General features: G+C 42.2%; 1 protein-coding gene across 1 annotated transcript; it reads left to right on the top strand.

The window, feature by feature from the left end:
• The first annotated feature begins 1651 nt into the window (after positions 1-1651).
• LOC147035713 (extracellular calcium-sensing receptor-like) lies at positions 1652-22963 on the top strand. Its single transcript, XM_085847047.1, has 5 exons — positions 1652-1989; positions 4613-4840; positions 14130-14253; positions 20456-20842; positions 22367-22963. The coding sequence occupies exons 1-5, from the start codon at positions 1654-1656 to the stop codon at positions 22828-22830; spliced, it is 1539 nt and encodes a 512-aa protein (XP_085703173.1). The 5' UTR covers positions 1652-1653; the 3' UTR covers positions 22831-22963.
• Positions 22964-23803: the final 840 nt, after the last annotated feature.

Genomic DNA, 23803 nt, shown 5'->3' with positions numbered 1-23803 from the left:
ACACAGCACGTATGAATTTCTTGGCTATAATCTATTTAAATCAGAGTATTTTTTTATGAGCATTGATGTTGAGACCGATAATTTGTTCATGATAGACATTATGTTTACAGTGTACAGAATTCCAGCATTGTGCGGTTAGGAGCTCACCGAGAATGTAGTTTCGGGGAGATAATGGGATGACACGTCGTCCGTCAGTCAGTCAATCTGTCCGTTCGTCCTTCCATAACCATTTGCAACTTCTTCTCTGAAACTATACACACAATTTCGATGAAACTTCACCACAACCTTTATCACCGGGTATGTACCAAAGTCTGTTCATGGCATTAAAATATCTGGCCCTCAGGGTGTCTACGGGAGGTACCCCACAAAATAGGTATTTGCTTTCTTCTTCGAAATTATACATAAATTCCGATGAAACAGGATTACAACCTTCATCACCTGTGGTGTATCAAACTTTGGTCGTGGCAAAAATTGCGGATTGAAGGGGGTCTAGAGGTGGAGATTACGTGGGAGTTGCCCCCCCCCACCAAATGAGGCATTTGCTTTCATCTCAGAAACTACACACACAATTCTATTGAAACTTGAACACAACCTTCATCACCTGTGATGTACTAAAGTTTGTTCACCACATTATAAAAATCGGTATCTGTGGGGGTGTACTGGTGGGTTGCCACCAAAATATGTATTTGCTTTCTTCTCCATAACTACACATAGTGGGGCAACTTAGCTAAATATAGCATAACAATTGTGCATTTTATGAGGAAAGCACCAAATTTGGCAAACTAGTAGCACATCATATTATGAACAGATTTCGATATTGGGCTATCTCAAATTCAGCCGCTGATGGCTGTGGCAGCCATTTTCCACTGCCATCAAAAATTTTGAGATGGCCCAATATCCAATTCTGTTCATAATATGATAGGCTACTAGTCTGCCAAATTTGGTGCTTTCCTCACAAAATGAACAATTGTTATACTAAGTTGCCCCACTAACACACAATTTTGATGAAACTTGACCAGAACCTTCATCACCTGTCATTTACCAAATTTGTTCACTGCATTGATAATAATCCATAGGTAATTACATTCTTCTCCATTAAATATTTTGTGGGTTATCCATACCTATCAGTGGTTTCCTGGTTTTCTTAACCAGCCTCTACGAGGTGAGTGCCCAAGGGTATTGCCCCTATTTTTTGACATGCATTCATTCGGATAATCCTCATTGGCAATTGAACACAATCCTGGTCTGGTTGCCATTCCGACACAGGATACCAGCAAGCTGGTACTCATTTTGCCTACCTTGGATGGATGACAAGCATAGTCAACCACACCTGGTATTAATTCAACAGCCAAGGGGGATTTGAACTCAGGATCCTTGGACCCATTCCCAATTTTTTTGAGATGTTCCACTGTAATAAGGTCAATGTGCACATTGAACCTCCTTTGCATAAATATGCCAAACAAAAATGTGAATTTTTAGACTTTGTGCCTGCTAAAAGTTCCCAAGAAGAGCTGATTCATCCAAATTTTTAAAAGACTAATTTTGCATTCATTGAACAAATTTCTGAATTGTAGCTGGGAATAAAATATTGCTCACTATTATATATATATTTCTCTCACAAAGACAAAAGGAAGATATTTTGCTGACAAAAGTATGATTTTTCAAAATCAAAAACTAAAAAGAGAAGAAAACCCACTTTATGGGAATGAGAAATCATTGAATGATTTTATTGTTGAATTGTGGGAAGATGTTTTCAGATGCACCTGGGAAAGAGAAAAAATTGAGCTTCCACCATGCTCAGGCCAAGAATCATTAGACAAAGTTTACTCGCAGTTTACGGATGTTTCCAATTTATTTTTTTCATCCTACACTTACCAAGCTGTTTATGTTGTTGCATATGCCTTGATGAACATCCAGAGGTGTACCTCCCAAAACAGTCCCTTTCAAAATGGATCGTGTCCCATGATATCTGTTTTTCAACCGTGGCAAGTAAGAGGATCTTGTTCTTTCTTTTTTTTTTCAAGCATTTTCTCTTAAAATTAGTTGTTGAAAACAAAAACCTTTCTCTAACATTTCCACAAAATTGAGTTAAATACATGAAGAGTTTTCTTGCAATTCTTAACCACTCAAATATATCATAATGCAAATGGACTCTTTGGGGTTAAAGTGTTACTTATCTCATTAGTTGTATAATAATTGCGTGTTTATAATGGATGTATATTAGTCTCCAATTTAGTTCTGTCAATTAGGTCTTGTCCCCCGACAATCCATTTCTATTTTTCACTGCTAAATGTATTTATTTCTAAGTTATTTATGTGATTAACAACCTTTTTCCTTTCGCCTCACTGACCGCACAACCAACGGTCTTCAAACCAATTACCGCCACTGTTCTCGTTTGAATCAGACCTGTCCAAACTTGTCCTGGGAGTCGGTCATGGGAAGGAGCAACTGGTCCCGAGCTTTGCCAAAAAGTATGCCTGAGCTGGCACAACACTCGTCTCACAGCTCATCATGTGTGGGGGTATTGCAGCCTGCTTTTCCCATCCAATCCAGAAGAGGGCACCTTTCTCAGCACGACCAACCATGAACCAAGCTGCTTCTTTCTTCTTCTTGACTAACCAATCCTGAACCAAGTTTCACTTCTCTCTCCGAGTGTCTGACTATCACTTCAGAGACTATTTCATTTATTTTTCAATGGGACCATCTCCTCTTCTTTGCATTTTCACTGCAAAAGTTGTTTTTCTTTTCTTCCTTCCCTGTTTCCTTTGTTCAGATTTTTATGAAACTGATTTTTTTATTATTATTTCGGTTGTTTCCTGGGTTTGATAACTTTATCGGTGCTCGTAAATCACCAGCGGGGACACGTGAGTTAAGTTATTTGCATGTGCAGGCAAATTGAAGATTTTATTATTTAATTTTTCCTGAGTTGCCATTGGCACTTAATAATTTAAATTCACGATTCCGCAAGGCATTTTGGAAGGTTTTCTCAGGTAGTCTTGCGTCACTCCCCTTAGATAGATGGAGATCATTGCAATATACTATGATGGATTTTGGAAACCCCTGGGGTATCATCTGTCGAATCACATAAAACAATCGAGTAGTTATATCATAGTATTTTGTTTAGATAAACCTGAGAGCCCAATGTTTTGTGGTGGATAAATGTGCAATGTGCTTGTAGCGATGTTTGCCCCATTGTCCTCTCTTTCTAAACTCTTCACAAACATGAACCACAAACACCATTCAACCTTGATCTGCACCACAAGTGCCACAAATCAACAACCTTACACAGAATAACCTTCATTCACCATTGGTGCAAACACCACAAACAGCACTCCTCACAGTGATTGGACACATGTAGGAAGTGAGACAGTTACATCACCCTCAAGTGGGCACATGGGGGAAGTGAAGCAGATACGGCACCGATGAAGGAACGCCGCTGTCGCTTGGGCACCAATATCAAATTCTGAACCACACAATGGGTGCCGATGGATCACAGGTTCAGACAATGAGTGCCATTGGATCTGAGCAGGCTTGGACATGTGAGATGACAGTTGGCACATGAATAAAGTTCCCTGCCTGGGACCATACAAAGGAGTTTTGAGTTAGGAACAGAGCTGGATTTGGGAGTGGAGCAATCTGATGGAGAGGTTGGAGATTGTCAAGGAGCTGGCTCCTGTGAGTGCTTAACACACAACTACTGACATTCTCCCAATCTGGATTTCACTCACTCGATCTAAAACTCAAGAGCATCGGCAAAATTTGACAACGGTCCTTTTCAGGACCCTGATCATACTTCTGCACCTCACACTCTCGCATTTCCTCAAGAACCCAATGTGCTGACTCACTCAGAGGACTAGAGAATCAACAGAGTTGCCAACGGTTATTTGCAGGACTCCCATTACACTTTCACACCTCACACGCTGTACCTTACATGCCACACCTCTTCAGACACCCATATTGCTGAGCCATTTCGGCACCACATGAGCCAGACGGCTCATGTTCAGGTAAGAGCAGGGTCGCATCCATGCCCCAATTCTATCATTCCTCTGTCTATCAAATGTAATCCTCTTATTTTCCCGGAATGAATGTGACGCATAAGTTATTTGTGGTAAGTAATTGGCAAAGTGGCTTTTGTGTATAGAAAAGGCTTTTACACGTGTGACGTTGTTTGTCTCATAAATATGTGAAATCCTGAATTATAATCCCGTTAAATGTGTCCCATTATCTGTGTGAATTGACTAGACATAGCATTCTGTATCGGAGTTCACCCAAGCCGATTATTTGAGTACAGTAGTCAGACACAAACGTGTAACCTACCGTAAAGCTTGGCCATATCCTGGAATTGGTTATGCCTTTGGAAGCACTGTATTCTACCTTGGAGGGGGTTTAATTTGCCGGCCAGGTAAAGTGGGATTTGGACACTGGACCGAACATAAATAAAGTATATGAGATAGCGCCTGTGGTTGTTTAACAAACCGTCACTGCAGAGTTATGTGCGGAGCCGTCAGCTTCAGCATCACCATCAAGGAAGTAGCTACAAGAACTCCGTTTGTAATCCACCTTCAGGCAAATCCATAACAATATATTTATATCATTTGTACCCCACTTACAGCTTTTGTTGTATCTGCGAAATGTGCGATGGAAAACGGCTATGGGAGCTAGAATGTTTTTTGATGAAAACGGAGACCCACCTGCATCATATCAGCTGTTGATATGGGAAATAAATGCCAAAAGAAAAATAATTTTCAAAAATATTGGACACTTTGATTCGAACTCTTCACCTGACAAAAAACTCTTCGTGAATAATGATGACTCTTACTGGAATAATGGGAGTAAAAAGGTAAGTTGACTTGAGTCATTAGCATCAATAATTGTATGTGTATGTTGTTAATTTACTTTGGTGGAAGGGTGGGAGGATTGGAGGTTCCTTGGATGTCCATGGATTGAGAAAGCTACTGTCTTTCTGATCGCACTCGTTTAATGTTTATTCCAACTTAGTCAGTTAAAAGATGAACCACAAAGAACAGATGTACCAATTAACCCAAGTGTAAGAGTTGAAATTTCTTTTGGGAAGGTCATTATAAAACATTCTGAATTTTTGTGACAATGTCAAACATGCAATTTAGCAGGATTGAGCTGCTTTTCATAGCTGTGAATCAACATTAATCATACTCCTGCTTCCAGCTGTCAAATAACACATCCGTGAGGAAGCTAATCCAATGTCCTCTCCGATTGGCAATGATACCCTTATCACACACATCATTTCTAATCTACGCTCTGTAAAATTCTCAGTTCACTTTCTGCAGCACTTGCGTTAAAAGCTTTTGCAGACAATAGATGCAGCACTAACGTCATGCCCTGCCATTAACAAATCAGACTTTTCAGTCTTCAATGAAAGTCTAATCCAGAGCCTGGTGTGGCTTAGTGGTTAAGGTGGTGTCTTAGGATCCTTGGGGTCCTGAGTTCGAGCCCCGCTGGCTGCTGAGTTCGCATCAGGGGGGTTGACTCAGCCTGTCATCCTTTGGAAGGTCGGCGAACTGAGCACCAGTATACTGGCAATTATCCCTGCAGTGTCGAAGGCAACGAAAGGGTTGGTGTCAGGAAGGGCATCCGGCTGTAAAAAACATTGCCACAAGAAAGGGTACCATGAATGAAGCCCACCAAAAGCTGACCGCAAAAGCTGACCCCTGCTCAGGGATAAAGGCTTTCAAATGGTGTGATGATGAATGAAAGTCTAATCCTAGATAAGCAGTCATCCCCAACGATGCTACATATCCATCATCTCTTGATGACAGAAGGATGCTGACTATTGTGAAGATATCTTATCTTTGTCAGTTGTTAATTTTGTTTTTGCAATTTTGCATGGTTTTGTAATTTTTACTTAAGAAATCTAAAGATTTCGTAAGTATATTGATGACTTCCGTCCTCTGTTTGTGTGTTTGTTTGTTTGTGTGTGTGTGTGTTTGTGTGTTTGTTTGTAGGCACGATAACTCGAGAGCTGAAGAAGCTACCAATGTCAAATTACATAACACTTCGTGATTCAGGAGGTTGTTGGCAAGTGCTGATTAGATTTTGGTCAAAATCGGTCAAAGGTCAAGGTCACAGTGAGGTCAAGCATTCGATTTTTGATGGTTTGGTACAGAATAATCGTAGAAACTTCTGGTTTGCGTCGCTACCTTCTCACGAGACAGGTTTTATTAGACAAGGTCAGAGGTCAAGTTGACGATTTCGTAAGCACCAGTCTATGACTGCTTGTTTGTTTCTTTGTTTTCCTGTGTGCAGGATATCTCAAAAAGTTGTTGACAGATCAGGATGAAATATTGTGGACAGCTTGTGTGTGTGTGTGTGACAAGGACGAACTGATTAGATTTTGGGGAAGATCCGAATCTGATCATTTTTTAAGTGATTCTTCACCATTGAGAGATCGGGCTGAACAAATATATGGCACGATATCTCAAAAAGTTGTGAATGGATTCCGACGAAACTTGGTTGACACGTTGGGAGCGTGACCTTGACAAATTGGTTAAATTTTGATGAAGATCTGAATCCGAATCTGGATACGAGAATTATTTAATATTAAAGTGATTCTTCACCATTGAGAGATATGTCCAAAAACGATATATAGCATGATATTTCAAAAATTTATTGGGCCCCATATGTTCTCGTGGATCAGGCATTGTGTGGCAGAGGTACATGCTCTACTAAGTGCCCTTCCAGTTTTCTTTGTTAGAATGGCAATCAAGTATGAATTAACATCTTGTGTGGTGGTGTCTGTTTCTATGTAACTTGTGTATTTGTTGATTGCAATGCTTTTTGATTTTGTACTTTTCATAAAATGTAGCTTGCATAACAACCTCCAGATGGGATGCAACCCTAATGAATGGTTATCATCACATGCTGACGCTGATACTTCAAAAGATGACTGAAGTATAACTGTTTTGCATGAGCCAATACCGCCCTGTTGTTCCCAGCTTGCGATCCAGTTGTGGCGAATCCTTCTTATTATGAAACAAGATCACAATAAATTTAACTCTCCAGGAATCCCAACTTAACCCAATTATTTGCGAGAAAAATGGTGGAAGTCACAAGGTACACCATTGCTTAAGAAGCTCCTTTATAATTTATTGCACAAGGACATTCTACGATAATAAATAAAGATGATATATCAGTTCCTCAATACTGACCACCGGCTTGTTGCAGCAACTCTAAAGTTGCACCTTAAATCCTGGAGAATGGTACTATCCCAGCCTCGGCTGGATGTTGGCAAGCTCAGGGATGAGGGAGTAGCTGAGGAGCTTGTGAACAGGCTGAGTGGACATTTGTGGTGTCTGGGTGCTTTGGGGGGTCCTGAAGAGTTATGGAGCGCCTTCAAGACCACCGTCCTTGATGTTGCCGGTGGATGTCTTGGAGCTCACCGCAGGGCAAAGAAGAATTTTGTCTCTCAAGGGACACTGGATACCATTGACCAGAGTCGCAGGGCCAGGCTGAATGGCACAGCTGAGCTGTTCAGGGAGCTGAGGCATAAAACTGTATGTGCACTGAGGGTGGACAAGTAGGCCTATGTGCGAGGAATCTGTGAGGGGGTAGAGCATCACCTGTGGACAGGTGATTCTCGTCCTACTTACAGGGGACTTCGCGCATTGCGTTCATCCAAGCCCATCCTTCGGAGCACTGCAGTTAGAGCAGAGAGTGGTAGGTCTTAACAGAGGAGTCTGAAGTGAAGGCCCGCTGGGCTGGTTACTTTGAGCGGTTGTACCAGGCTGATCCATCAGCTGTCGAGTTGGCCATCAATGGTGTTACAATCCCTGTTGCTGACCCTCCAATCAACTGTGGTCCACCTTCGCTTGTGGAAACACGGGCTGCGGTGAACCGGTTGAAACAGGGTAAAGCTCCAGGGATCTATGGCATCCATGCTGAACTTCTCAAGGCTGGTGGAAATGCTGCACTCGTGTTGTTGCATGCAGTTTTGTGCTCTGCCTGGAACACAGGCATCATGCCAACTGATTGGACGAGGGGCCTTGTTGTCCCTCTCTGGAAAGGGAAGGGTGATCGCCAAGACTGCAACAACTACCGAGGGGTGACGCTACTCTCAGTGCCGGGCAAGGTCTTTGCTCGGATAATTCTTGATAGGGTTCGCCACCATCTGCTTGAGCACCAGCGTCCAGAGCAGTCCGGCTTTACACCAAAGAGGTCAACGATTGACCGTATCCTTGCTCTTTGTGACCTCACCGAACGCAGACGAGAGTTTCGGCAGGGGCTGCTTGCAGCCCATGTTGATCTCTGTAAAGCGTTCGATTCAGTGAATCGGGATGTCCTCTGGAGGATTCTTGGTCTTCGTGGGGTGCCACCAAAGCTGATCGATCTGATGTCTGAACTTTACTCTGGTATTGAGAGTGCTGTGAAGTGTGGTGGTACCATCTCTGACTTATTTCCAGTTGTTACTGGAGTTCGTCAGGGGTGTGTACTGGCCCCCACATTTTTCAGCACTTGTATGGACTGGATTCTCGGGAGGATGTCGGAAAGATCAAGCTGCGGTGCATCGTTTGGGAATGTCAAGATCTCGGACCTTGATTTTGCAGATGATGCAGTCATCTTTGCGGAGATATCCTTTTGGGGGCCCTCGACGTGCAGAATGAGGAGTCAAAGCCGCTGGGATTATGCGTTTCTTGGGTCAAAACTAAGATCCAGGCTTTCAATGACATCTTGGATGCTGCTGTCCTGTCTGTGTCTGTTTGTGGTGAGGATGTTGAGGTCATGGAGAGATTCACTTACCTTGGCAGAGATATTCATGTCTCTTCTGGCTGTGAGTCAGAGGTCAATTGACGTCTGGGTCGGGCCTGGGGAGTCTTGGATTCACTGGATCATGGCGTGTGGTGCTGCCGGTACCTGTGCATGAGGACGAAAGTCCGAGTCTTCAAGTCCTTGGTGCTTCCAGTCTTGCTCTATGGATGGGAGTCTTGGACTCTGACCAAGGATCTGAGACGGAGACTTAATTCCTTTGGTACCAGGTCTCTTCAGAGAATCCTTGGCTATCGCTGGTCAGATTTTGTGTCCAACGAGCGGTTGCTGAGAGAGACTCAGATGAGATTTGTTACCTGCATAGTCCGTGAGTGTCAGTTGCGGCTGTATGGACATGTGGCTCGTTTTCCTGACGCTGATCCTGCTAACCAGATTCTCTCAGCGAGGGAGTCTCGTGAGTGGAGGAGTCCAATGGGCCGACCACGTGCCTCGTGGTTGCGTCAGGTTGACCAGAATCTCAAGGAGATGGGGATGGGCCTGGCATCTTCCTGGGGGAAGGCGAGACGAAGGCCCCTGGAGTACTGGCGGAAAGTGGACGCAGCGACGAGCTGTTCTGGCACATGCTCCCATACCTGACGTAAATAAAGAAATTATCTGTGTGTGTACGTCTGAAAAATATGGATAGAAATCAGGGCTGGCTGGATCGGCACCGAATTTTGCATCGGTGTCTATAGTATCGAGCATCAGATCATGGGCACAAAAAAATCATCCACTGCAAGGGTGATGAAGTATTTTCATTTGTATCCGGCTACTAGAATGCCAAATTAATGTCTTGGTGAGGGTGAAGGTTTGAGTGGGTGGGGTGTGGCAGAAGGTTTGAGTGAGCAGGGTGAGAGGGAATGTTTGAGTGGGTGCTTTATCGAGGTACTTTCCCATCAACCTCTTTGGGAGGACAAATAAATATGAGTCGACAGCTTTGGACTTCATTGCTCTGGTCCTGTTTCACGGTGGTGAGTTCATCCTTTTTGCTCTCATGATTTTACTAACTTTATGCTTGTTTGTTTGCTTGTAACTGAGTCAAAAGATAGTGTGACGGTAATCCAAAAGAGGATTGCAGTGTCGTATTGTGGCATCATAATGTAGTGTCATTCTTCATTGTTATTATTCTTCATTACTCGTGCGACCATTGGCCCGATGGACCAAATTTTCATTGGTCTTTGCAGCCTTGTTGGATCCCCGCCTGCTGTACTGCTTGAGCATTAGCTTGCCTTTCATGAAGCCGATATGTGCTTGGGGCCATCGTGGGGATTATATGTTTGCTCTTATGATTTCCATGTGATACTACTATTCTTATTATTGTTGTAAATATTATTAGTGTTCATTAATATATGATTTGTGCAATGTTGTCATTGTTTTTTGTTATTTATTGCATAATTACAATGCCATGCCTTGGGAGATGGACGTATTAAGCTGCTTCATATACCTCAACATCGTGTGCATTTAAACCATGGGAATTCCAACAGATTTTTTTGTAGTATAGTCATGTTAAAGGGTTGACAGAATACACAGCCTTAGGGGTCTTTGGGACTTTTGGGTCCTCTGGGACTTTTTTGGTCTTTTGGGTCCTCGAGAATTTTTGGGACTTTTTTTTGTATCCAATGTCGAGGCTCGTATGGGAGCGAACACACAGAACATCTAACAAGAGGAGCAGGAGACAAGAGGGTGGGAGAGGGAAGGACAAAACAGTGGGGAACAGAGACACGAGTAGAGGGACAGGGCAGGGTACAACAGGGTAAACAAGATGGATACTCCAGGGACTTTCAGGTCCTCACACAACTGGGACTTTCAGGACGGAATGCAGGGAATTTGTCGGAGGTGGGTTTGAGGTGGAATTACGGGGGTAGAAAAGATCGTGGTTTTGGATGGGGGAAGATAAGAGGCGGTGGTGAACAGCTGTTTTGAAGACCTGGAGCCTGGAGGGAAGAGTGGGATTGATGTGAGTGTGGGAGTTTGTTCTAAAGGTGGGAAAAATAGGGCAATGAAAGAGTGAAGATGAGCAATGATTCTTGATCATGGTAGTTTTGCTCGAAGGGGGGTAGCTGGCAGACCTTGAGCGCCTTGCAGAATTATGGGGGGTGGGAGTACATATCGCAGACAGAGCGGGGGTGGGGGAGGCCGGGAGGTGAGATGGTAGAAGACAGAAAGACCACCGACCTGCCTGCGGTGAGAGAATGAGAGACCCAAATACTCAGCCTCGTTGCAGGAGTTATAAATGATCCTTAATGCCTTGGTTTCCACAGCGTGAATCTGAGAAAGGTGAGAGGTTTGAGCACCAGACCAGTCTGGAGACTAGTACTCCATCAGGCTGCCAACAAAAGCTTTGTATGTGGTCAGGAGCTAAGATATTCTGTGGAAATATATAAACGAAATCAATGTACTCTTTGTGGACATGGAAAGCTGGCACCTTTATAATCACCATGAGTTTTATCACCATGTCGACAGTCTGTTAATCATGTTTCACAGTTATTGCTTTACCTATGGCCGAGGAGGATTCCGGCATGACATTCTTTCCCTATGAGGGGAGATTCACACTTGTTTGATAAAAAAATGTTTGCTGTATCAGCAGTTCAGGTTGAAAAGCGCACCCATGCTGAGTTTTATAAAAGGTTTGATTCTGAATTGAAAAAGCAAAAGTTGCCTGGTTATTGCCCCAGGAAGTCTCTCTGCACTTGAGAAATAAACGATCTTTTGCATCTAACAAGGAATGATTTGGTTTTTATCCAACAGTGGCAAGGAAGAACTTTGCATGACGGAAGATGCCCAGTAGGCAACTGGCTTTGGAGGCCAGCCTGGAAATGTGGCTTTCCCAGGAAAGATCATGGCAGATCGTGAGACCCAGAAGCTTGAATGAAAGGACTTCTTCAATAGGATAGATGAGAAAGTAGATGGGGGGGGGGGTCCAGATGGTTATTTCGGAGAGACATAGTGAGATTGTGAGATTTGTCAGGCATTCAAGACTTGTAACACAATCATGTTGGACCAGCTTGTGATTTTATCCAGATCTGGAGATAGTGAAGAGACTGCTGCTTGCCGATCTGAGGGACGACACATGGTACGGCAGATATTGGAGTCATTAGCAAAGAGAAAAAGAGGATTTTCCAGAGAGTCAGAGACATCATTGATGAAAACCAGAAAAAAGAACAGGGCCCAGGACACTGCCTTGAGGAACTCTAGCCTGGACAGGAGAATTTTGGGTCCTCACGGATTTTTAGGACTTTTGGGTCCTCAGGGAATTTTTGGGACTTTTGGGTTCTCACAGACTTTTGGGACTTTTGATCCTCAGGGTCTTGAGGGTCTTAGAGGTTTTAAAGTGTCTTCAAATTTGAAGGGGTCTCAGCAGTCGAAGGAGTCAAAGGGTATATTCCAATAGTGCGTAATTCATGAATAGACGTACATAATTAATATACAAATTAATATACACACACACACACACACCTCATCCATTTATAATAGATTCTTCAACTTCATTCTTCCTCTTCAACCATTACAATCGCACAACAAAAGTAAAATGTCAACAGATCTTGTGATGGCAATCCATTCGAGGATTGTGATGTCATAATGTGGCATTGCAATGGGTTTCCATTCCTATATTGTTTTTTATTATTATTTAATCCCTCTATATCTTGACATTTTTTTGAAATGCATTTTTTTATGGTCTCTACAATTTTTTAAAGTAATAAAATGCTGAATGTTCTTTATATTTTGTTATTTTAGTATGAATTTAGGCTCATGGCACATTATAATTCCACACACACACACACACACACACACACACACACACACACACACACACACACACACACACACACACACACACACACACACACACACACACACACACACACACACACACACACACACACACACTAATCCTGGCTTTTGTTTCAGTCCACAGATTACCACACATGCTGAAATGTTGAAGCAATTTTAATTAAAACAAATAATAAAATGCTTAATGTTTTGTATATTGTGTTATTTTGATATGGATTAAATCCATCTATAGGATGTTATTAAATTGTTTTCACACTTATTTCAGTTGATTTGGGTGATGGTTTGTGTATGTATAGCTTTCGGAATGGTTCTGTCCACTTTTACCCTCTCCCACAATCCTGTTTCGGTTGGTTGAGTCCATATTTACATTTGATTTATTTTTGTAATATCTATATATTAATACTGAAGGACCAATTTCGCGCTCCTCCTAGCGGTCGCGTCACATTTTTCTCGGTACTGTGACCTGGACTGAAAGAAACTTCGTACCTGTAAGAGTGCATCACACATAGTGGCAATAGTCAACTTTCAACTCTGAAGCAGAATAAACACTTTTCGTTGAGACGGGGGCGAGGAGTGAAGAGGCGGGGGCGGGGGATGAAGAGACGGGGGCAGGGAGTGAAGAGGCAGGGGCAAGGTAAGCAAATTTTTGGGCGAGGGTAAGCAAATTGAAAGCGGGAGACGGGGGGGGGTGAATGCGGTGGGTGATGAGTGGGCGGGGGCTGGGGTGAATTAGACGGGGTTGAGTGAGGGGGTGGACAGGGGTTGGGGGCAAGTGGGGTGGGGAATCAAGAGACGAGGGGTGGGGAGTGAAGAGGCAGGGGGCAAGGTAAGCAAATATTTGGGCGGGGGTAAGCAAATTGAAGGCGGTGGGTGGGAGGCAGGGGGGAATGGGGCAGGGGCGGGGGATGAGTAGGCGGGGGCAAGCACGCCCTGTCCAGTCCATGTCCCTCGAGTGTGGGTGAGCTGGTGAGGGTGGTTGAATGAACGGAATCTGTCTGTGACAGGTTTCGGCTAGTAATGATTAATGTTTTCAATGTTTATAAATTTTGGGTTGCGTGCAATACACCAGAGACAAAGTGACTTCCTTGCATTGGAATCACCATCAAGTCTTCAGCAGTTACTGAGTTAAGTTGGGCTGCAGTTTGACATTGTTTTTAGAGGGGAGGAAGAAGTACAAGTTGGTGATTTAGCTTTAGTTTGGTACTTTAGTGATGTATTCTGGCATCTTCTCTAGTCTTTTAGTTCAGAAACCGCTCGAGAATAAAAGGTATGGCTTTTCATTGTTTATGACTTCACTCTATAATAGTTTAAAAAGCATAGCATTGTGTGTGCATTTGAATGGGCAGCCATATTTTTTTTTTCCCATATCATCCCTCGATTATGTAGTGCAACTGTACTCCATGATTCGTAAATCTTTACAATCTCAAGAACAACAAAATTCAAATTTCGAAAGTGATCTGCAAAGGTGAAGTAATATAATAGTTTAAAGAACAAAATGTATGATGATGCTTTTGTTGATCAAAAAACCTTGAGTGAACTATGAAACAATTGTTTTCCAGGTTCCGAAGTCGGTGTGCAGTGAGCCTTGTGTTCCCGGAACACGGAAGATTGCACGAAAAGGAGAACCGTTCTGCTGCTTTGACTGTATCCACTGCACGAGTCGAGAATACTCCAATGGAACAGGTTTGCTTTTCTTCACTGTCTTGATATAACATTAAGGAGGTTTGGAAAATCACTTGTGATCTTCCTGTTGAGGTTAATTGTGCCCAAGATCGCACTTTCGGACCAACCTGGTTTTGGACAACATCATTGAGCTCTCTATTTCCCTAAATATTCCTTTTTAGCTCACCTGGACCATAGTTCCGGCGAATATATTGGATGGAATGTCATCTGTCCATCCGTCTGACTGTCCGTGCACAAATACTTGCAACTTCTTCTCTGAAATGACACGTATGATATCAATGAAACTTTAACACAACATTCATGATCGTGTATGTCCCAAAGTTTGTTCATGGCATTAAAAAAAAAATTGGGCCCTAAGGGGGCTACGGGGGTTGCCCCCAAAATTTGGTATTTGCTTTTTCTCAGAAACTACACATGCAATTTCATGAAACTTGACCAGAACCTTCACCACAAATGCAGCAATGCCAACCCTCCCGATTTCATCGGGAGGCTTCCGAAAATTCACCCAAACTCCCGCCCTTACGATCACTATCCTTATCCTCCCGAAATTTTGATATTTTTGCACTGTTCACTAATCAGAATGTACTGGTATGAGAATTGAATGAAAAGCATCGTCTGCTACGTATAACATGTGGTAACTCCATAACGTTCGCTGCTACCAAATTGTACGTAAAAAATTGCAAATTCAAATGAGGAGCAGCGAAACATTGGGTCTGGATCTCGCTTATGCGATCATGCACTGAGATTTAGTGCATGCGGTTTGTGTGCAATACAGTGCATGCGGTATGTATGCACAGTGTATATGCATGCGATACGCTCACTGCATGCAGCTGGGCCCCGTACCAGCCCGGCGGTCGCGACCACCGTGCGGTGTTTAATTTAACAGCCGCTAGAGTTCTACGAGTCGCGCTGCAGCTGTGGAACATCGACTTCGAAGTTACCGATGCTTCAAGCCCTCGATGTTGATTACGAAATGGCAGAAAAGAAGCTTACGAAGACCAAGAAATGGTCTCCAAGTACAACACCGAATACAGTCTCCAATACCCGTGTATTCGAAAGTCTGAAAGAGGAATTCATCATGCGTATTGTACAGTATGCAGCGTTGATATTTCAGTTGAGCACGGAGGTCGCGATGATATTCGGAAGCACGTTGGAAGCAAGCGGCACACAGACATTGCAAAGGAGAGATCTTCGAGCACGAGTACCGGTACACTTCTGAATTATTTCACCAAACAAGGGACAAGCGAGGAAGAGGATGTTACTCGAGCGGAACTTCTCTTTAGTGGATTTATTGTGGAACATAACTTGCCCATATCAGTCTCAGATCATGCTGGACCTCAATTTCAAAAGATGTTTCCAGATTCAAAAGTTGCTTCAAAGTATGGATGTGCAAGAACAAAAACTTGCAAGATGTGCAAGATGTGCAAGAACAAAAAAAATAAAAAATAAAAAAAAATAAAAAAAACAAGAACAAAAAGCAAGAAAAAAAAAGAAAAAAAAAAGAACAAGAACAAAGAAGAAAAAAGAACACTGGTCAACAATTTTTTACTTTCTGAATGTTGTCTAGATTTCTACAAGTGAATTAGGGTATTCTGGCACTGCTGAATCAGGAAATGGCATCCGTTTCTCTCCATCAGGTCAGGTTTTTGTGCTAAGTTGATTTGAAAAAATCAGATCTTGTGACAAAATCAATTACATTTTTGTGGCATTATCAGCTGATTTTTGTCAACACATATCATCCTAAACATGTTTTTAAGAAAAAAAAATGTTTTGCCAACAACATTTATTGATTACATGATAGAAACATCGATTACTGTCATCTGAATGGTGGGCATTGATAAAGGTAAGTACAAGTAAATTGCATGTTGCGTCACCACTGTTCAAACTTCAGGGCTTGAACTTCCGTTTCTTCGAACTCCTGGAATGTTCAGCGGCAGGGAGGTCTCTCTTCAGATTCCAACAGTAGTCAGCCATCATGACTGCGTCCCAGCGACCCTGATACCTGGTCTCCATCTCCTTCATGTCCTGATGGAATCTCTCCCCCTGCTCGTCACTCATTGAACCCAGGTTCTCAGGAAACCGGTTCATATGTGAAAATAGGTAGTGCATCTTGATGCTCATGTTGCAGCCCAGGTTTCTGAAAGCAGTCAGCATGTTGTTGACAAGTTCTGCGTAGTTTCTGGCCTTATTGTTGCCAAGAAAGTTCTTCACTACCAAAACAAATGTCTTCCACGCTTCCAGTTCCACTTCGTTCATTGAGTTTTTGAACTCTGGATCTCTGATGAGCTGACGGATCTGAGAACCATCAAAGATGCCAGCTTTCAACTTCTCCATGGTCAATCCTGGAAAAGCCTGGCACAAGTAAGTGAAGCAGTCACCATCTTTGTCCAGAGCCTTGGTGAACTGCTTGATTAAGCCGAGCTTGATGTGCAGCGGTGGGAAGAGTATTCTGTGTCTGTCCACCAGAGGGTCGTTGATGACGTTCCTTTCTTTGCATGGCACCAATTCCTCCCGCACAGGCCAGTCCTTCTTCGTGTAATGCTGAGCACGGTCCCTACTATCCCACATGCACAGAAAACATGGGTACTTGGTGAAGCCAGACTGTTGTCCCAACAAAAAGTTCACCATCTTCAGGTCAACACAAATAAACCACTTATGCTGATCATAACCAATTTTCTCCAGCACGTACTTCACCGCTTCATACTTCTCCTTCAGTGTAGTCGAGTGAGCGATGGGTACAGAGGCAAACTGGTTGCCGTTGTGTAGCAGAACACATTTCAGTGATCGCTTGCTGCTGTCAATGAACAGTCTCCAATCTTTGGGTTCGTACTGTGGCACTCCAAGCTTGAGCAGAAGCGCATGTCATAAATTAGGCGCATGTAGGTATTGTACATTCTTCAGAGTTCGTTATTTCAAGAAATACAACTTTTTTGTATCACATTATTACAAAATCTGCCCCATTAACTTTAGTTTTGATCCACGAACTTTATGCTTTGCCTCACCAATTTTTGGAAGATTTTGAGGTTTTATGACTTCAAACTGATCCCTTTTCGACATAATCACCTAGAACTATCGTACCTGAATACTTCTTGTCATTAAAATAATTATTTCCAATTAAAACAATTATTTGACATGACATTTTACCCCCACCAACTTCTTCTAAAATGCTCCACACATGCGTACATGTGAACAAAAATGTAAAAAACGACATGTGGCCATATCTCAAAAACTTGACCTGATTGAACAAAACTAATGTGAGTTTTGGATTCAGCGCATCAGATTCGTCCTAAATCAGCTTAAAAAATGCAGACAACAAATTTGTTGTTGACCAGTGTAATTGGTGAGTTGTCAAATGTTACTGCTTCATCTATTGCCGATATTGCTAGACTAGCTCCATTTAGCCTAGCTACAGACGGTAGCAATGACAGTGGTGAGGCCCAGCTATATCCTGTCCTGATTTCGTACTATGACAACAGTGCTGGGATTGTGAAGCAAGGTTTGCTAAGTTTGCCTGCGTGCAAACAAGATTCCACTGGAGAAAACATTTTCAAACTGCTTGATCATGAGTTCAGTGACAGGAAAATTCCGTGGCCAAATTGTGTTTCCTTTTGTGCTGATAATGCCTCTGTCATGGTGGGCAAGCACAAAGGAGTCGCTGCTTATATCCACAAACAAAATCCAGAATGCAACATCATGGGATGCCCTTGCCATATGATGCACAATACGGCCAAGAAGGCGGCTCAGGCCTTACCCATTGAATTAGATGACTTTCTCATCGATATTTACTACTACTTGGACAAAAGTAGTAAACGCGTCAAAGGAGTGAAAGCACTGCAAGAACTCTGTGATGCCCCGACACAAGATTCTGAAGCATGTCGCAACAAGGTGGCTGTCCCTTGGTCAGTGCCTAGACAGGCTGATTGAACAGTGGGAGCCACTTCGCCTCTTCTTCAAAGAAGAAGTACGAAGAAAAAATGCAACCAACTGTAGCCAAGACTCTAACAACGAGCAAGAAGGACGGCACTGTATCTACTGCCAGTACTGGCACTGCAGGATCAAGCACTCGTGGAGCAGCATTCACCACTACCACTGCAGTATCTGCTGCGAAGAAGACAGCAGGGACAGCACCAAAACCAATGCTGAGAGCAGGTAGCATCACCGGCCCTTCATCACGTTCATCCACAAAGCAGATCCCTTCAGAGTCGAGAAAGACTGTGATAGTCCCATCTACAGGCAAAGAAGGACCCAAGTTAAGTTCTGCTTTTGCCAAATCACTTGATAGAAGCTCAGCAAAACCTTCGAATCAGAGGTCTTCTTCCTTGGCTGCACCTACCTCAAGCTCTCTCCTCAAACGCATAGAATTGGATCTGGTACTACGAGTCTGACCTCTTCTGCTGGCAGTAAACGCAAGTGTGATCGCCCTGCGGCTAAGTGTACTACGAGTTCTACAACTAAAAGCGCATCTTCCTCAAACACTGTGCAGGAATCTAGAGAAAAACGTGTCAACAGGATGTTCTTGTCTCCACAAACAAAACTCTATTGTTTCTTCCTTCGATATGCTAACAAGCTTTTTGAGAAAGGGGAATCTTCTGCTCCAAAGAGACAGAACCCTGTATTCATCTCCTGCACGGAGAATTGAATGGTCTTCTGAAAGATATCTTCGTGTGGTTTTGAAACCATCGGTGTCATCGGTTGCTCTGGTAAATGTACCCTTCTCTGACAGAAATCATCAGAAGAATGATGAGGACCTCATGATTGGGAACGATGCCAAACTGTATATAAGGGAACAAAGGAGTCTCAAGAAATCCACCTTCACTCTGAGTGAGTCAGACATCCAAGGTTTCTTCAGTGCAGTTCGCTCATATTATGTGAAAGCCTGCAATTACATCTTCAAAACCTGGCCGCTGGATGATGAATTAGCCAAGCATGCTCAGGTGCTGGATGTTAAGCTACACCAAGAAGTGGGGTTTGACTGTGTGGAGTTTTTCATCAAGAAATTCCCCTGTCTGTTCAGTGGCGGTGATAGTGACATAGACAGTCTTGAGAAGTGAATTCGCTCACTACCAGGCAGACGCCTCCATAGCTACAATTGCTACTGAGACAGTGAGAGTGGATGAGCAGTGGCATCGGATTTCACAGCTCACAGATCCCTGCACTGGTGCCAAGAAGTATCCTAATTTGAGCAAAGTGATGAAGGGAATCTTGGTCATTCCTCATTCAGAACGCATCATGTGAGCGGGCACTCAGTCTTGTACGGAAGAATCATACTGAATTTCGTCCCAATTTGAGTGTCAAAACCCTGGAAGCTCTCTTAATTGAAAAACTAGCTCATAACACCCCTTGCTACCAGAGAGAATACAGCAAAGACATAATCAGAAGGGCTAAAGAGCCACACAGCTGTCACTCAGCAAAGCTGCCATGGAAAAAGCAAGCAGCAGTAGTACCAGCCAGTAAGGGAAGAAAAATATTGCTTCTTTTGTGCTTTTTGTTAATCTTTGATTGTCCCCTAACTTACTAATATTAACATACATGTAACATTAAAAAGTGCACAATTTTCCCCTTTTTTTGTTCAAAAAGTGGGAATTCTTAACATGTTAAATGCTCCAAAATAGGGCTCAGAGGGCACTAGAGAGCATCTAGAACCCCAGAGCTTCCAGGGCCCTAAGGCGGGCCCTGGACCCCGCCGCAAGGGTCGAGCGCTCCGCGCTCGAGATGTGCGCTTAGCGCACATTATTTGGTGTCGGTTGAAAATCCTCCCTAATTCTGATTTCCAAAAGTTGGCATCTCTGCAAATGACGTACCAAAGTTTTTTTCACAGCATTAATGAGATTAGGGTCTACGGGGTTCTACAGATGCATTGCCCTTAAAAATGTGTATTTATTTTTTCTTCGAAAGCACACACACAATTTCGATAAAACTTGGCCACAACCTTTTTCATTTGATGAACCAAAGTTTATTCATGGCATGAAAAAAAAAATCCATAGGTATTTATTATCTTCTTTATATATTTTGTGGGTCATCCACTCTGATCATTGATTTCCTGGTTATCTTGTCCAGCCACTACCAGGCAAGGTCCCAGAGGTATTGCCCCTATTTTTACTTTTGTTTTGAAAAGATTAATTTCGTAATATTTGTTTCCTCATCTGCGATAGTGTGATTGCTACATTAATAAGTTTGGATATTTCATGTTTTATTTGAATAGATTCCCCAGAATGCTTCCAATGTTCCACTTACGATTGGTCCAATGAAGATAAAAATGGCTGCGTGCCCATGCCTGAAGATTTCCTTGCGTTCACAAACCCTGCAGCCTTGGTTATTGTGAGCTTCACTTCACTGGGCATTGTGATTATAGTGATTGTGGGAATTATCATGTTTCATGGTAGAGACTCACCTGTGTTGAAGGATGCTGATGGACGTGTCATTATGCTTTTCCTCTTCGCTCTCATGGTCTCCCTTTTGAGTTCTTTGATATCCATTGGAGCTCCAAATGAGGAGAAATGCCAGATCGGTGATCCATTGGTTTGTGTGTGTCTCACATTTGCTATTTCGTGTGTACTGATCATGGCATGGAAACCTCAAACACCTTCAGGTGAGCAATTTACTTATTTCATTGTCTTTGATCAATAATGAATTTTCAAAATGTTTCAAGCTGTTATAAAAATTGACATGTGAAAAGAACAGTGTATAGTAGTTGTCTACTGGAAAGTGACATCACATGAAGTGTTTCTCTATCTTCATAAGGAAACACACTTCAGGGTGTAATGGAGATAATGACATCAATCCTCTTATTTCTTGCATGTGCTTTCCATACATGCATTGAATTATTTCACCATCTCAGTGTCAAAGGATAATAAAATTAGCATGTGCAGTTACCTTTCACAGGAAGCAACATTTTCGCTTTGAGTTTTAGAGCATCCTGTTCGAGTCTGGGAGGTTGTCAGTTCAAACTCAGGCTAAATCGTCTCAAAAACTTTAAAAAAAATTCAACGTGCTGATTCCTTGCTTGACAGTCAACAATTAGAAAGTGAAGAGGAATGACAATCCCATAGGTTGGCATTCACGGGGAGGAGGATATTTCTCCTTCGGAAATGCCCTGCTGAGCGTGGTGTGAAAAGCGCCGCCATTGTTTTGACGTCACAGGTGCCCAGAGTATCCCAGAAAGTGACAGCACTTCCCCCAAGCTCAATGGTTGTTTTTGTCTCGTCTAACATTCTTGTGTCTGTTGCAGCATCTGTGAGTCCATGTGTGTGTTTGGCAGTTTCACTTCAAACAATATTATCATGATAATTATGACTCAATTAATTTATCCAACAGTGGCAAGGCTCAATTAATCCAACATGGGTGGACTGATACTGCACTCGGAATACATCTTCATCGTCGTCTCTCTCATCACGTTCTCTTTTCCTTCGTATTCCACCAATCCTCCTCCAACAGCTTTACATTCGTGGTACTCATACACTTTCCTCGACATACTTTCAAAAGGCTGACAATGTATTATAAATGTAACTTGCTTGCTTTCAGTAAAAAACTAGAAGGGCACTCGGTGGAGAGCATATCTCCGCCAGGCTAATTGTTTTACGTTTTGTATCCCACTGATAGGCTGGATCTGGATTTGGACATGAACTATAATTTAATTGGCTTGTTCTTGTCAACTAATCAACTCAGCCACTAAGTTTTGTCCGAATCCATCAATACATTTTTGAAATATCCTGCTATATATTGTTTTTATCCCTGTCACTCAATGGTGAAAAATCACTTTAAAAATTATCAGATCCAGATCCGGATTCGCATCTTCACCAAAATCTAATCATTTCGTCCTTGTCATGTACCCAAGCTCTCCACAAAATTTCCTCCAAATCCGTTCAAACTTTTTGAAATATTTTGTTCACAATCAAACAAACAAACAGACAGGCAGCGGTAAATATATTACCTCCATCCACCTTTGGTGGCAGAGGAAAAAATTCGATGTCACAAACCATGCATCTCACATTCATTGTTTTCATCAAAACTATCTCTCTGAGTGGACGCTTTTTATTGTTTTCACTATTCTGTGATATTATATCTGCACATGTTTACATGTTTAATAATATTATTTCTCTTACTTGCTCCACAGTTGGCACATTGTCCAAGTTTAAGTTACTCGATGAACAGTTCATGGTGATACTTTGCCTGATACCACAAATCACATTTTGCCTTCTGTGGGCTTTTGTTGGGAAACCAAGGCTCGTACGTAACACAGAGATCCGTCCCAATACGGTAACGTTAGAGTGTGGAGGGACATCAACGGCGTGGCCAGTTGGTTCACTTTCATATCTCGTTTTTCTTGCCATTACCTGCTACGCTCTTGCTTTTAAGGCACTGAAGTTGGATTTTGTTCATGAGGAACCGAAGTTCATGACTTTCAGCATGACTGTTTGCCTCCTCGTGTGCCTGGCCTTTGTTCCAGCTTACAACAGCATAGAAGGAACATTCAATCTCATAACAAAAATATTTGCTATTATTGCTACATCGTTTGGACAGTTGGGATGTATCATGTTACCAAAATGCTACATGGTCTTGATTACAAGTAACAAATAGCTTGTGGAAACTTTTTTCATATTTGTTCTTTATTTCAACATCATTTAAATCAAGCTGGAGTGTATTGGAAGAAATATTTTTTCAAAGAAAAGCAATAAGTTCAATTATTGTTGTTTGTGTTTTCTCGCTCTTTCACGTGTCAATGTCAGATATTGTCTGAAATCAATGAATATTGTCAGTTTTGTTTTGCAAAACAATAAAGTCGTTTCTTTCATAACTTGTCATTCAACCTTTGTTTTCATTAATTGCTGTTTTTTTTTAATCAACTTGAAAAGATAAATAATCCTTGATAATTAATTAATTTTGATAGTTTTGAAAATTTTACTCATATTTATGACGTCGTTTCATCACCTCAGCCACCGAAGGTGAAGGAGGTTATGTTTTCACCCCTTTCTGTCTGTTTGTTTGTTACTTGCAAAATCGAAGATTTTTCAACTATATTGGTCAGTCGATATTGTTATTCTGTCTGTATGTCTGTTTGTCTGTCTCTTTGTCACCTACAGGTTACAATTTTAAACCGATCTTCACGAAACTTCACCACCTAGTAGAGTTTATCATAAGAAAGAAGTTTAACATTTTCGAGGTCAAAAAGTCAAAGGTCAACAAAGGCCAAAGGTCAACAACTAAGGTGGTATTTCTAAAATCCTCAATTTTCATGCAATTGACGTAAATTTGAAGAGGATTTATAGTTCAGGTCACCGAGTTAAACTAGCCAATTATGCTTGAGGGCAACATCAACCAGAAGGTCATCATAATCCCTGAGGTCAACAATAAAGGTGGTATTTCTAAAATCCTCAATTTTCATCAGATTGACTTGAGATTGGAACAGGACATTTCAGCTCACTGAATTAAACCAGCCAATTATTTTTGAGGTCAATATCGACCAAAAGGTCAACATAGGCCAAAGGTCAACAACTAAGGTGGCTTTCCTAAAATCCTCAATTTTCATCCTATTGATTTAAATTTGAAGAGG

Source organism: Eptatretus burgeri, chromosome 1, assembly GCF_056783735.1.
Source record: "Eptatretus burgeri isolate ZD-2024b chromosome 1, Ebu_testis_v1, whole genome shotgun sequence".
Lineage (NCBI taxonomy): Eukaryota > Metazoa > Chordata > Myxini > Myxiniformes > Myxinidae > Eptatretus > Eptatretus burgeri.
Note: the sequence above shows the minus strand (reverse complement) of the source record. Positions and strands in the feature narration are given on the sequence as shown.